The sequence below is a fragment of the Suncus etruscus genome, chromosome 17 (assembly GCF_024139225.1).
Source record: "Suncus etruscus isolate mSunEtr1 chromosome 17, mSunEtr1.pri.cur, whole genome shotgun sequence".
In the NCBI taxonomy this organism is placed as follows: domain Eukaryota; kingdom Metazoa; phylum Chordata; class Mammalia; order Eulipotyphla; family Soricidae; genus Suncus; species Suncus etruscus.
Window position 1 is genome coordinate 72,287,438 of NC_064864.1, and position 12,200 is coordinate 72,299,637.

At 47.9% G+C, this 12,200-nt stretch overlaps 1 protein-coding gene and 1 non-coding gene across 2 annotated transcripts; both read right to left on the minus strand.

Moving 5' to 3' along the window:
• Window positions 1-2,691: 2,691 nt before the first annotated feature.
• LOC126033493 (olfactory receptor 226-like) lies at window positions 2,692-3,609 on the minus strand. Its single transcript, XM_049790461.1, has one exon. It carries the CDS (start codon window positions 3,607-3,609, stop codon window positions 2,692-2,694), a length of 918 nt encoding a protein of 305 aa, XP_049646418.1.
• Window positions 3,610-5,213: 1,604 nt separating this feature from the next.
• On the minus strand, window positions 5,214-5,426 carry LOC125995206 (small nucleolar RNA U3). Its single transcript, XR_007490771.1, has one exon. It is a non-coding gene; the product is annotated as a small nucleolar RNA U3 (small nucleolar RNA).
• Window positions 5,427-12,200: the final 6,774 nt, after the last annotated feature.

Below are 12,200 nucleotides of genomic sequence, written 5' to 3' on the forward strand. Positions count from 1 at the left end.
CCTGAGCCTGCTGGGAGTGATTTCTGAGCACAGAGTCTGGAGTAACCCCTGAGCACTGCTGGGTGTGGCCCCAAAACAAAATAACAAAACCAAAAAATTAAAGAAAAATTGGACCATGCTGGACAGTGTTCGGGGTCATTGTCTCTGCAATTGCATGAGCTTTGCACACTCCTGGAGGACTCTGCATTTTACTAGGTACATAGTTTATGTTTGGTTTGGTGAGACTGAAGCTATGTAGAACCTTGAACTGGTATATTCATAAGTTGGAGATGATCATCTTTGTCAAAGCATTTTGTAAAAATTAACATTCACTTGTGGAGAAAATGCCAAGATATCTAGTCACAGAAGTGAACATTTTCTTTGCTAAGACTACTTCAGAAGAGATTGTTAGGATGGAAACCCTTTGAAGGGTACTGAATGCAGCAGTAGAGTCGCTTGAGAACATGAGAACACGGCACTGGACAGACAGCAGCTCTGACAACTGCCCCCACTCTCTCCTCCTGGACTTTTAGCTACACCTGAGTAAGCAGAACCAGAGGGTTCTGGCAGAGCCAACAAAATCTACAGGTGCTCTGGAGGTGCTTAGGAAAGCCTTTGTTTCCTCTAAAGAGAAGGCCTGTTCATCTCCTTTCCCCTTTCATGCCTGGACTGAGATTTGGTGCACGTGAGGAAGGGAGGAAGGAAGGAAGGAAGGAAGGAAGGAAGGAAAGAAGGAAGGAAGGAAGGAAGGAAGGAAGGGAGGGAGGGAGGGAGGGAGGGGGAGATATAAAAGGAAAATGGGAAGGAAGGAGAGAAGAAAAGGAAAGAAGGAAGAGAAAGAAGAAAGGGAGCGAGGAAGGAAGGAAAGTAGGAAGGAAGGGTGGAAGGAATGACAGTGTTAAGTATATGGAGGCTTTCATAATATTTCTCTTCAATATTTGCTTCTCTACCTGCTTTCCCACCTATGACCTCCAGGTGGGGATGCTGTTCAGATCCAAATAAATAGGTGATGAGCTGGGAAGTCAAGGTCCTTTCAGCAGTTGGCTGTCGGGCTCTTGGTCTGTGGAGCTGCTGGCAGGCTGACAAAGGATTCTGCGGCCTACTTTCTCGCCTTTTTTACCTTCCAGTCTGTGTGGATTATTTGCTGTGGATAGATATTACTAGGATTGCTTCCCTGCCCTGGGGTACAGGGGAAATGGGAATCGCTTTCCCGTTCTGGGAGCTCTTTGGGGATCAAGCCTCAACCAATCTAGGAGAAAACGTGATGCTTCAAGACAAAAGGAAGGAAGGAAAGAAGGATGAAAGGAAGAAAAGGAAGGGAGGAAGGAAGAAAGGAGGAGAGGAGAGAAGGAAGGAAGTAGGAAAGGAAGGAAGGAAAGAGGGAAGGAAGGAGGGAAGGAAAACAGGAGAAAAGGAAGAAAGGAAGGAGGGAAGGAGGGGAGGAGGGAAGGAAGGAAAGAAAGAAGGGAAGAAGGAAGGGAGGGAGGGAAAAAGGGAGGGAGGACCCTTGCCAGGAGACTGCTTTGTAGGCAAGGCAGCTGGACTGGCTGCTTGCTTGAGAGACTTTTTTTTTTTTTTTTGGTCACACCCAGCAGTGCTCAGGCAGCTCCTGGCTCTACACTCAGAAATCGTTCCTGGCAGGCTCGGGAGACCATATGGGATGCCGGGATTCGAACCACCATCCTATATGCAAGGCAAATGCCCTACCTCCATGCTATCTCTTCGGCCCCTTGAGAGACTTTTATTTAGGTATTTTGTATATTTCACACTCACCAAAATATTTCTTTACCAGAACAGGGAGTATCTAGAAAATACAAAATAAAATACCATTCTTTGTAGCAACCAGCGCTGTAAATAACCTCCCATAATATGAAAGATCCCTATAAATAATGTAAAAAAATACAATTATGAAATAGAGCATTTATGAAGGCATGAATCAGGGCACATAGGTCAGCATGAAGAGGTGCTGCTCTCCAAACATCCTTGACAACTGCCCCCACTCACTCTGGGGATGAAGTTAAAAGAGAGAGCACAGCGGTGTTTGCCTTGCAAGCAGCCGATCCAGGACTAAAGGTGGTTGGTTCGAATCCCGGTGTCTCATATGGTCCCCCGTGCCTGCCAGGAGCTATTTCTGAGCAGACAGCCAGGAGAAACCCCTGAGCAACACCGGGTGTGGCCCAAAAACCAAAAACCTCCCCAAAATAAACCCCCCCCAAAAAAAACAGCAGGAGAGCTTGTATGCTAAAGGAACAAGAAATGGCAACATGTGTTTCTGCACCCCTGGAGTTTTAACTAAATCAACCTAAAACTACCTTTCTCGTTTTGAGGCAAGATGGCAATGTGTGTGGTCCATCGGCCACCTCAAAGTTGTTCAAGCAGCTGAAGTTGGGTCTGCTCAGGGTCTGCAACTTGATGGGAAGGGGACCAGCCGGTGGGCTCAGGGGTAGGAGCACAGGACTTGGGGAAGCCCAGGACATAGGCAGGCCCCAGGTGGGAAGGAGAGACAATGGCAAGCCCCCCTCTGTGAGCCTGGGTGGTCTTTCCTAAGTGGGACCCTGCTGCCTATGGACTCGTGCCCTTGTGCACCTTGTGTGTTCAGATGCCCTTTCACCACTTGGCAGGTTCTTTTTGGAAGTTGGCCTGGCTACATGGAGGTGGTGGCGTGTGAAGGAAGCCTCCCCCTGGCCCAACATGTTGTCATGAGGTGTGGGGTCACCGGAGGAGTTTTTCCAGGGCCCCCCTGATGTCTCGGTTCCTCAAGCAATAGATGATGGGGTTGAGCAGCGGGGTCACAACCGAGTAGATCACAGACACAAACTTGTTGAGGTCAAAGGAACTGATGGCACGCGGGCGGGCGTACATGAAGATGGTGGTGGTATAGAAGATAGCCACCACGGCCAGGTGGGAGGCGCAGGTGGAGAAGGCCTTCTGGCGGCCAGTGCTCCCTGGGACCCTGAGCACTGTGGCCAGGATGTGCATGTAAGAGACTATGGTCACCAGCAGCGAGGTCGCCAGCACAGCCAGAGCTGCCGCGAAGTCCAGCAGCTCAATGGTGGTGGTGTCGGAGCAGGACAGCTGCAGCAGAGGGGAGATGTCACAGAAGAAGTGGTTGAGGGTGTTGGGACCGCAGAAGCTGAGGCGAGAGATGAGCACAATAGACACAAAGGAAGCCAGGAAGCCTCCCAGCCAGGCACAGAGCGCCAGCTGTAGGCACAGCTTGGAATCCATGATGGCTGGGTAGTGCAGCGGGCGGCAGATGGCCAGGTACCTATCACAGGCCATAGTGGACAGGAGGAAGCACTCGGAGGAGCCCAGTGAGAGGAAGAGGAAGAGTTGGGTGAGGCAGCCTGAGAAGGATATGGTTTTGTCCCACGTCAGGAGGCTTGCCAGCAACTTGGGTACAGTGACGGTGGTGTAGAGGATCTCCAGGACAGACAGGTTGGCCAGGAAGAAGTACATGGGTGTGTGCAGTTGTTGGCTGGTGTGCACCGTCACCACCACCAGCAGGTTCTCCAGGACAGTGCCCACATAGATGGTGAGGAACGAGCCAAAGAGCAGTCCCCGAAGGTGGTCCAGCTCTGGGAAGCCCAGCAGGATGAATTCGGTCACTACCTGCTTCGTGCTGTTCATGGTCCTCCCTGTAGGGCAGCAGGGGCAGAGAACAGGGTGGTGTGTGATAGGTGCCCTGGACCCGGCTGCGCTTCCCTGCTCCTAGGTACTCTCAGTATTTCCATACCCCCTTCCATAAGTTCCATACTTCCCAATACTTCAATACTCCATACCTCACACTCCCTAATACCCCAATATTTCAAACCCTCATACCCCAAAGACTCTCAGAATTCCCTCACACTCCCTTATACTTTCTTCCTCCCCATATTCCCTTCTACTCCTCACTCCCACATACTCCTGCCTGCATAGTCTCCGCCTTTTGTCCCCACTCCAGCACTGGCAGACAGTTTCGGAGCAAGAACAAAGCAGAGGGGGTTGCAGAGAGGAGAGGGCTTGGCAGTGGGCACCATAGTGTCCTCTTCCTGCCTGGAGTTCTTCAGAGGTGGGGGGCCACTAAAGGCGATGAGAAACCCCCTTCTCATCAGCATGGGGCATCCCACCCTCACTTGTTCCTTCTAGGACTTTCTTCCCTCACTGCAGGGCTATGCTGATACTGCTCCTGGCTCACCTGGAGAACTAGGGATCTTGAGGGGAGAGCATGTGGATCCGTGAAGGCTCAGGGTCTCAGGACCATTACAGGAGGTTCTTGGGAGTGCAGGGCACAGGGCTGAATGAGGACCCTCAGTGGTTGGGCCCAGCTTGGCCCAGACCCAGGGACATATGACTGACCCCCACTGCAGGTGCTGTCCTGGTGGCCTTGCACAGACACAGGCTGCAAAATAGGATCTGGAGCTGTGGGTCTGGGCAGGAGCTTTCATGGACTCACACCCTCCTCTGCCTGAAGCTGCAGCTTCATTGTAGATTGCACCGCAGGAGTCAGGCTGGGGTGTTCCCTAGGGTGCTGGCTGCCTCCCAGGCTGCCCTCCCAACAGCAACAGCACCCCACCTGGGGCCCTTCCCCTGAGGTTGGGGCACAGATGCTGCCAGGCTGCACAGGGCCGTTCCCTCTGGTTTACCTAGAATGGGGCAGCCTCCAACTCTGACAAAGCCTGGAGGAGCTTCTGTCCTGGGATCTGCCTCTGGGACCCAGCTATGCAGGGGACTCTGTGGCTAAGGCTGTCCCCGGGCCCTGGGCCCAGGCCCTTGCCTCTGTGCCTGGCTTCTGGGGCTTCTCTGGGCTATAGGAATCAGGTTCCACTTGACCTGCTACATCCTTCCCAGGGGTAGCTCACCAGGATCTCCTGGGATGTCCCTGACAGCATGTCCACTGCTGGGAGGTGCCCACCCCTGATCTCTGAGCCGATTCTTCATCACCAGGATGCCAACTCCTTTACTAGAATATCCTGTGTGCCCTCCTGGGTGCTTACGCCCCCAGTGCTCAATTTCACCCTCAGAGATTGATGCTGCCTCTGAAATGCCAAGACACTGTGGAGTGCGAAGTTCCTCTTCTCACCTCAGCTTTTGGGTGCTTGTGGGAAATTGGTCCTATTCTTGGAGACTAGCTATGTGGTACCTTTGAGACTGATTCAACTTCCAAGTCTTTCAGGATTTCCTGTCACTGATCTCTGTTTGTTTTTTTCCTGTGATCAGAGACACCCATGATTCTTTTTTTTTTTTTTTTTTTTACCACTCAGATTGCATCCTCTCCCTCTGCCCTTCCAAAAGAAGAGAAGAACGATCATCAATGGCCAAAGGCAGTCGCAGAAGCAATACCTAGAGTTGGCTTCACTCTCAGGAGAGGATGTTCTGGCTCCTCCTCATGGCTTCGGGTGCTCTACACGATCAGAGAAACTTCTCTAATCACATACTATGGAAATGATCCTTGAAAGTATAGTCTTCACCCATGATTCTTGATGTTCTGAGGCCTGATCCGGGCAAGGCAGGGCCTTTGTCTGCTGGGTCGATCCTGTGGAGGATCTGGTGGGTCTTCAGTGGACCAGGCTGCCTGTTGGAGCAGGATGCTTCTGCCTCTCCTGAGGTGCACTCAGGGCTCGAACCAGGCATTTCTAGGGCTTTCTTACGGTTGAAAGGTTAGGATTGTTTTGACCTCCTGAGTAGTCCATCCCCATATAGCTATGAAGCTATATTTGTTGCTCTGAAATAATGTTTTCTTTGACACGAATTAATATCAGTTTTCTTTGGTTGTATGTTTTATATATAGTGGAATTATGTATATCTTTTACAAGTTTATTACTTTAAAACTACTTATATCTTCCTGTTTATGTTTTTTGGAAGAACATAATGCTGAATCTTGATTTTGCCTCCAACTTGACAATCTCTGCCTTTTATTTAAATAATTTATACTTTAAATATAAAGTATAAAATTTTTTTTGGGGGGCCACACCAGTTTGATGCTCAGGAGTTACTCCTGGCTAAGCACTCAGAAATTGCCCCTGGCTTGGGGGGACCATATGGGACCTGGGGGATCGAACCGCAGTCCTTCCTTGGCTAGCGCTTGCAAGGCAGACACCTTACCTCTAGTGCCACCTCACTGGCCCCTAAATATATTTTTATTTTAATGTCATTATGGATATGGTTAGGTTTAAATTTACTACTTGTGTTTGTTACTGTTAATCCAGCCCTGTGCCCCTTACAAGTCTTTCAAGACAAGTCTTTTCAAGACAGCTTTCTCTGTCTCTGGGATTACAGTGTATGGTCTTGGCTTGCTCATTTCCTTTAATTTCCTTTAACTCTTTGTTTTCCTTCTTTCACAGTTTTTTGTGTTTTTTTTTTGGGGGGGGGGGCCACACCCGGAGTTGCTCAGGGGATACTCCTGGCTGTCTGCTAGTGGGCCCGGAGAGATAGCACAGCGGGGTTTGCCTTGCAAGCAGCAGATCCAGGACCAAAGGTGGTTGGTTCGAATTCCAGTGTCCCATATGGTCCCCCGTGCCTGCCAGGAGCTATTTCTTTTTTGTTTGTTTGTTTTGTTTTGTTTTTGGGCCACACCCGGCGTTGCTCAGGGGTTCCTCCTGGCTGTCTGCTCAGAAATAGCTCCTGGCAGGCACGGGGGACCCTATGGGACACCGGGATTCGAACCAACCACCATTGGTCCTGGATCGGCTGCTTGCAAGGCAAACCCCGCTGTGCTATCTCTCTGGGCCCTCTTTCATAGGTTTTTAAAGGTTAGCATGTACTCTACTTAGTGCAACCACTTTCACCAATATGAATTCTCCAACCTCTAGATTTCTTTCCTGGTCTCTGAACTATTATTATGCATTTTATTTTCATATGCTCTAAACCTGCAATACTCTTAGAATCTGAGTTTATGTACACCATTGTCTTTTAATATATAATATGGATATGTATGTTTATCATTCACATCTGATTTTCCATGCAGATCTTTATTCCACTGGGCATGGTCTTCTTTTCCTATTCCATCAAGTACATCTCCTAGTAATGCATTCTTCAAGTTCTGTGTTATATGAAAAAGGCTTTAGTTTTACAGTTCTTTAAGATTCTAATTTGGCGTTTCTTTTAATATTTGAAAGATGTTGCCTCATATAGTAATGCAAATAATATGGTGCTGGTACAAAAATAGACATGGACCAGTGAATTAGAAGATAATCCAGAAACAAACCCACACATATACAGTCACTAACATTCGACAAGGAGCCAAGAACACGTGAGTGGGGAAAAAAAATTTTCTCTTCAGCAAATGGTGCTGAGAAAATTGGACAACATGCAGAACAATAAATTTAGATTCCTGTGTCTTACCACTCACAAAAGTGAACTCAAAATGGTTTAAAGACTTAGTTGTGATCTGAGGCCATAAACCCTCAGAACAGAGGGAACAAGCTGCCACCATCCATGATTTGGGTGGTGACACTTTTTTTTTTTTTTTTTTGTCACACCCGGCAGTGCTCAGGAGTTATTCCTGGCTCTATGCTCAGAAATCACTCCTGGCAGGCTCGGTGGACCATATGGGATGCCGGGATTCGAACCACTGTCCTTTTGCACACAAGGCAAATGCCCTACCTCCATACTATCTCTTAGGCCCTGGATGGTGACACTTCTGATCTCACATCACAAATGACCTTGTGCATGACAGAAGAAACAAAGATGGGCCAACAGCGTGTGGGAGGAGAGAAAAGTGTTTGTAGACCACAATGGCAGTGAACATAAAAAGAACAGGCAAAAAACTTTTTCAACTCAACCAAAGGACAGCAACTGGACTAAAAAAATGAGGGTAGAGGGACCAAATAGTACTTTCCCAAGGAAATGTCTACAAATTCAACAGTTTGAGAAGAGATGGAGAGCATCACTAATCATCAGGGTCACACAAATCCAGACCATGGAGGCTATGCCCCACACGTGCTAGTGTCAAAAACACCCGAAGAGATGGGCTGGAACAATAGCACAGTGATAGGGCATCTGCCTTGCTCATGGCAGACTCAGGTTCAATCTTCATTTCCCCATGTGGTGTTCCACGTCCCACCAGCAGTGACCCTTGAGTCAGAGCCAGGAGTAAGCCCTGAGCACCACTGGGCATGGCCCAAGAACAACAACAAAACCCCAGAAAAGGGTAAATGTGGGTGTGTGAGTGCAGGAGACGGGACCCTTCTTGCTGTTGGGGGGTGGACATGGTGTGTCTCTCTGGAAAACAGCACAGAAGTTCCTCAAAAGCTAAAAATAGAACCACCATATGACTCAGCAGCTGTTGCATTAACTGGGTCCTATTCAGCATATGCTTGTTACTCATTGGTTGGAAACACCTTTGGATGAAGCACCTTTTGGATTTGCGCCTTAGACCACTCGGTCTCCACCCCAGGGTTTGGTCTGGTCCTTTCTAATAAAGACCCTGGGTCTCAGGAAAAAGGCTCTTGCATTTCTGATTTTCCACCACTGAGCTTCTTAGGAATGGAAGACTTGTGTGTTGGAGTTCCTGAACCTGTTTTATTCCCTTAATTGTGTGTGGATTGTTTCCACCATTGGTGTTTGCTTCCAGACCTGAGTTCCCCAATGTCCTGGACTTGAAGAATGAGGCTTCCACTTCAAGCAGCCCTTGAATATTCATACCAATGAAGTAAAAATAGCTTGATAAGTACTTGCACCCACTCTTTCATGTGCATTTCTCATGCTAACTGAGAATGGGGAGTCCATCTGTGATGAATGATTGATGGGGTCTAGGCTGCAGGCTCTGAAGTTGTGGGAACAAACAAAAGTCATAGGGGGGCTGGAGAGATAGCATGGAGGTAGGGCATTTGCCTTGCATGCAGAAAGACGGTGGTTCAAATCCCGACATCCCATATGGTCCTCTGAGCTTGCCAGGAGTGATTTCTGAGCATAGAGTCTGGAGTAACTCCTGAGAATGCCGGGTATAACGCCAAAACCAAACCAAACAAACAAAAAGCCTTTTTATGTCCTTTTCATGTCGTTATTGGTTCCAGCATAGAGGAACCATGAGGACATTAGGCCAAGTGAGATAACTGAGGAGACAGACTGTATAATGCCTTACCTGCAAGTTCTTTTTTTTTTTTCATGCAAGTTCTTTTTTTTTGTGTTTGTTTTTGGGCCACACCCGGCATTGCTCAGGGGTTACTCCTGGCTGTCTGCTCAGAAATAGCTCCTGGCAGGCAGGGGGACCCTATGGGACACCGGGATTCGAACCAACCACCTTTAGTCCTGGATCGGCTGCTTGCAAGGCAAACACCACTGTGCTATCTCTCCAGGCCCTCCATGCAAGTTCTAAAGAGCTGGATTTGCTTCTCCCTTAGGCTTAGAAGGAAGGATTCTTTTCTAAGGCTTCCTCTGCCAGGGAACATCACAGACCTTTGATCTAGGTCTTTGCACATGAGCCACACATTGCATCTCTTTAACGAGACTACCCAGCTGTGAGACTGGAAGGAGTTGTCTAGTGTCCTTGTACGTTGCCAAATATCACCTAAGCTCTTAGACCAAGTACACAATTCTTTCAGCCTCATTTATGGTGTCTCCCTGAGAGCTGAGGACATATACTTCATCACTAGAACCAGGAGCTGGGGGACCATGCCAACCAACCTGACTCCTCTCTAGAACTGAAACATTCCAGGATTCATACCCCAAACTGGGCCAGGAGTAGCCACCAAGCATCACCTGTGTGGACCAAAACAAAATAGAAATGCAGATACTAAACTAAGCTGACAAAATGCTTCTTGAGTATGAGGTGCAGATGATCGGCCAGGCCTAGCACATCAAAACATGATGACTCTAGGGGCTGGAGAGATAGTATGGAGGTAAGGCGTTTGCCTTTCATGCAGAAGGTCATCAGTTCGAATCTTGGCGTCCCATATGGTCCCCCGTGCCTGCCAGGAGCAATTTCTGAGCATGGAGCCAGGAGTATCCCTTGAGCCATGCCAGGTGTGACCCAAAAACCACAGACACACAAAAAAATTATGACTCTGACAGTTTCCACAGCTGACACGGACACTCCTGGAGCTTGTGTTTTGCTTCTCATCAACACTGAGAGATCCAGGCTTCTGATGGGGAATGGAGACCTCCTCCATTTGTTTCTTTTTTTTTTTTTTTTTTGGTTTTTGGGCCACACCCTGCATTGCTCAGGGGTTACTCCTGGCTATCTGCTCAGAAATAGCTCCTGGCAGGCACGGGGGACCATATGGGACACCGGGATTCGAACCAACCACCTTTGGTCCTGGATCAGCTGCTTGCAAAGCAAACACCGTTGTGCTATCTCTCCGGGCCCCTCCATTTGTTTCTTGGCTGTATTTGCTGTTGACCCTGTCTCCTCCCTGTTCTACTTAGTATGATATTTTATTTTATTTTTGTCTGCTTGAATTTTTTGGGTTTTGGCTATATCCAGCAGTACTCAGGGCTTACTCTGGCTCTATCCCCAGGAATTATTCCTGGCAGTGTTCAGAGGACCAAATGGGGTGCTGGGAATTAAACCCAGGATGGCCACATGCAAGGCATACTATCATACCACAATATCACTCCAGCCCACTTAATTTTATACTTTAAGTAATTTTAGTATTTTTTTTTTTTTTGGGCCACACCCGGTAATGCTCAGGGGTTACTCCTGGCTATGTGCTCAGAAGTTGCTCCTGGCTTGGGGGACCATATGGGACACCGGGGGATCGAACCGAGGTCCGTCCAAGGCTAGCGCAGGCAAGGCAGGCACCTTACCTTTAGCGCCACCGCCCGGCCCCTAATTTTAGTATTTTTAAATTTAAGAATTTTGTCCTTTACTGCCAATTGTTAAAGTCATTTATATGCTTGATAAGATCAACCCAATAAAAATTATTTACATACATGGAAAACTAATTCTTTTTTTTTTTTTTGTGGTTTTTGGGTCACACCCGGCAGTGCTCAGGGGTTACTCCTGGCTCCATGCTCAGAAATTGCTCCTGGCAGGCACGGGGGACCATATGGGACGCCGGGATTTGAACCGATGACCTTCTGCATGAAAGGCAAACGCTTTACCTCCATGCAATCTCTCCGGCCCCGGAAAACTAATTCTTCATTCATTGTCTGCTGAACAAAAGCCACTCCCATAAAGTCTGCCGGAATATGTCAGATTGCTGGTTTGTAGCTGTCCTTGGTCATTTTTGTTGTGCTCAGTGAAGCTAGTCATTCCTGCATCATGCCTGTCAACAGTTTCTCATAGCTTTCTGATTGCACCAATAGGTATGGCATCCCTTTTGGATGCCACTTCACAAGCAACCCAAACAATCTGACTACAATCCAACTGTGTGATCAGGGAGGGCTTTTACTAACAAGGGCCTCTGTGATTAGGCTCCCAACCTCTGTCCCTAGACCCATCTAGGAGACATTTGCATAAACCTTAGTAAAACCTCAGTCATCATTGATCTTCAGTCCAAAAGATGATGTCTCTGATAAGAGGACAGGCAGAGCTGGACCTCCCTATAGGGTTCTTAGGGGTGGAAGCAGACCTCCCAGACAAGACTAGGAAGTGCTCAAGCAGAGGACATGATACACCACAGCAATGGACACTTCATCCCCCTGGAATTAGAAACTGCTCATCTTTAAGATGGCTGGATCCTTGAAAGGCTATTCTGGTTTTGAACCTGGTTATTTTCAGCTGTTTCTCTTAGGCATTGGAGCAGATTTAAGATCAGGCTGACAAATCAATCTATGGATTGTTACCATCTCTTGTTTTCATGCATACTTATGACTTTTGTGTGTTCTTTGTTTTTAGAAACAAACTGATGGCTTTTTTATTTCAAGGAACCAACTTTACTTGGGAAGGATGTCCATCGGAGCTGGATGGAGGCTAAATAGCTTCAGAGAAGGAATGGGGTATGGTTTTGCATCCACCAGAGGTAGAGACATTGCAGCTTAGACACAGTCTAGCAATCTTGCAGGAAGCTCACACACATTCATGAGGGAGGGAAGTTAGCATGCACAATTTACAAACATATAAAGAATATGTATTGCATGTTCAGAAAATGGCTGAGAGACTTCATGGGGTCTATGTATCTTAGTAGGTTCTGATGCCTTCAGCACCATTAGCTGAGGCAAAATTTGCCTGATTCTGCAGAGAATGCAGAGTGAGGACTGGCCACCCAAAGGTGATGTCTGCGTCCTTGTCATATTAGCCTAAACAGAACTTCAGTTGGCCAAGCTTGGTTTTATATCCTAACACCCAAAAGATGAGA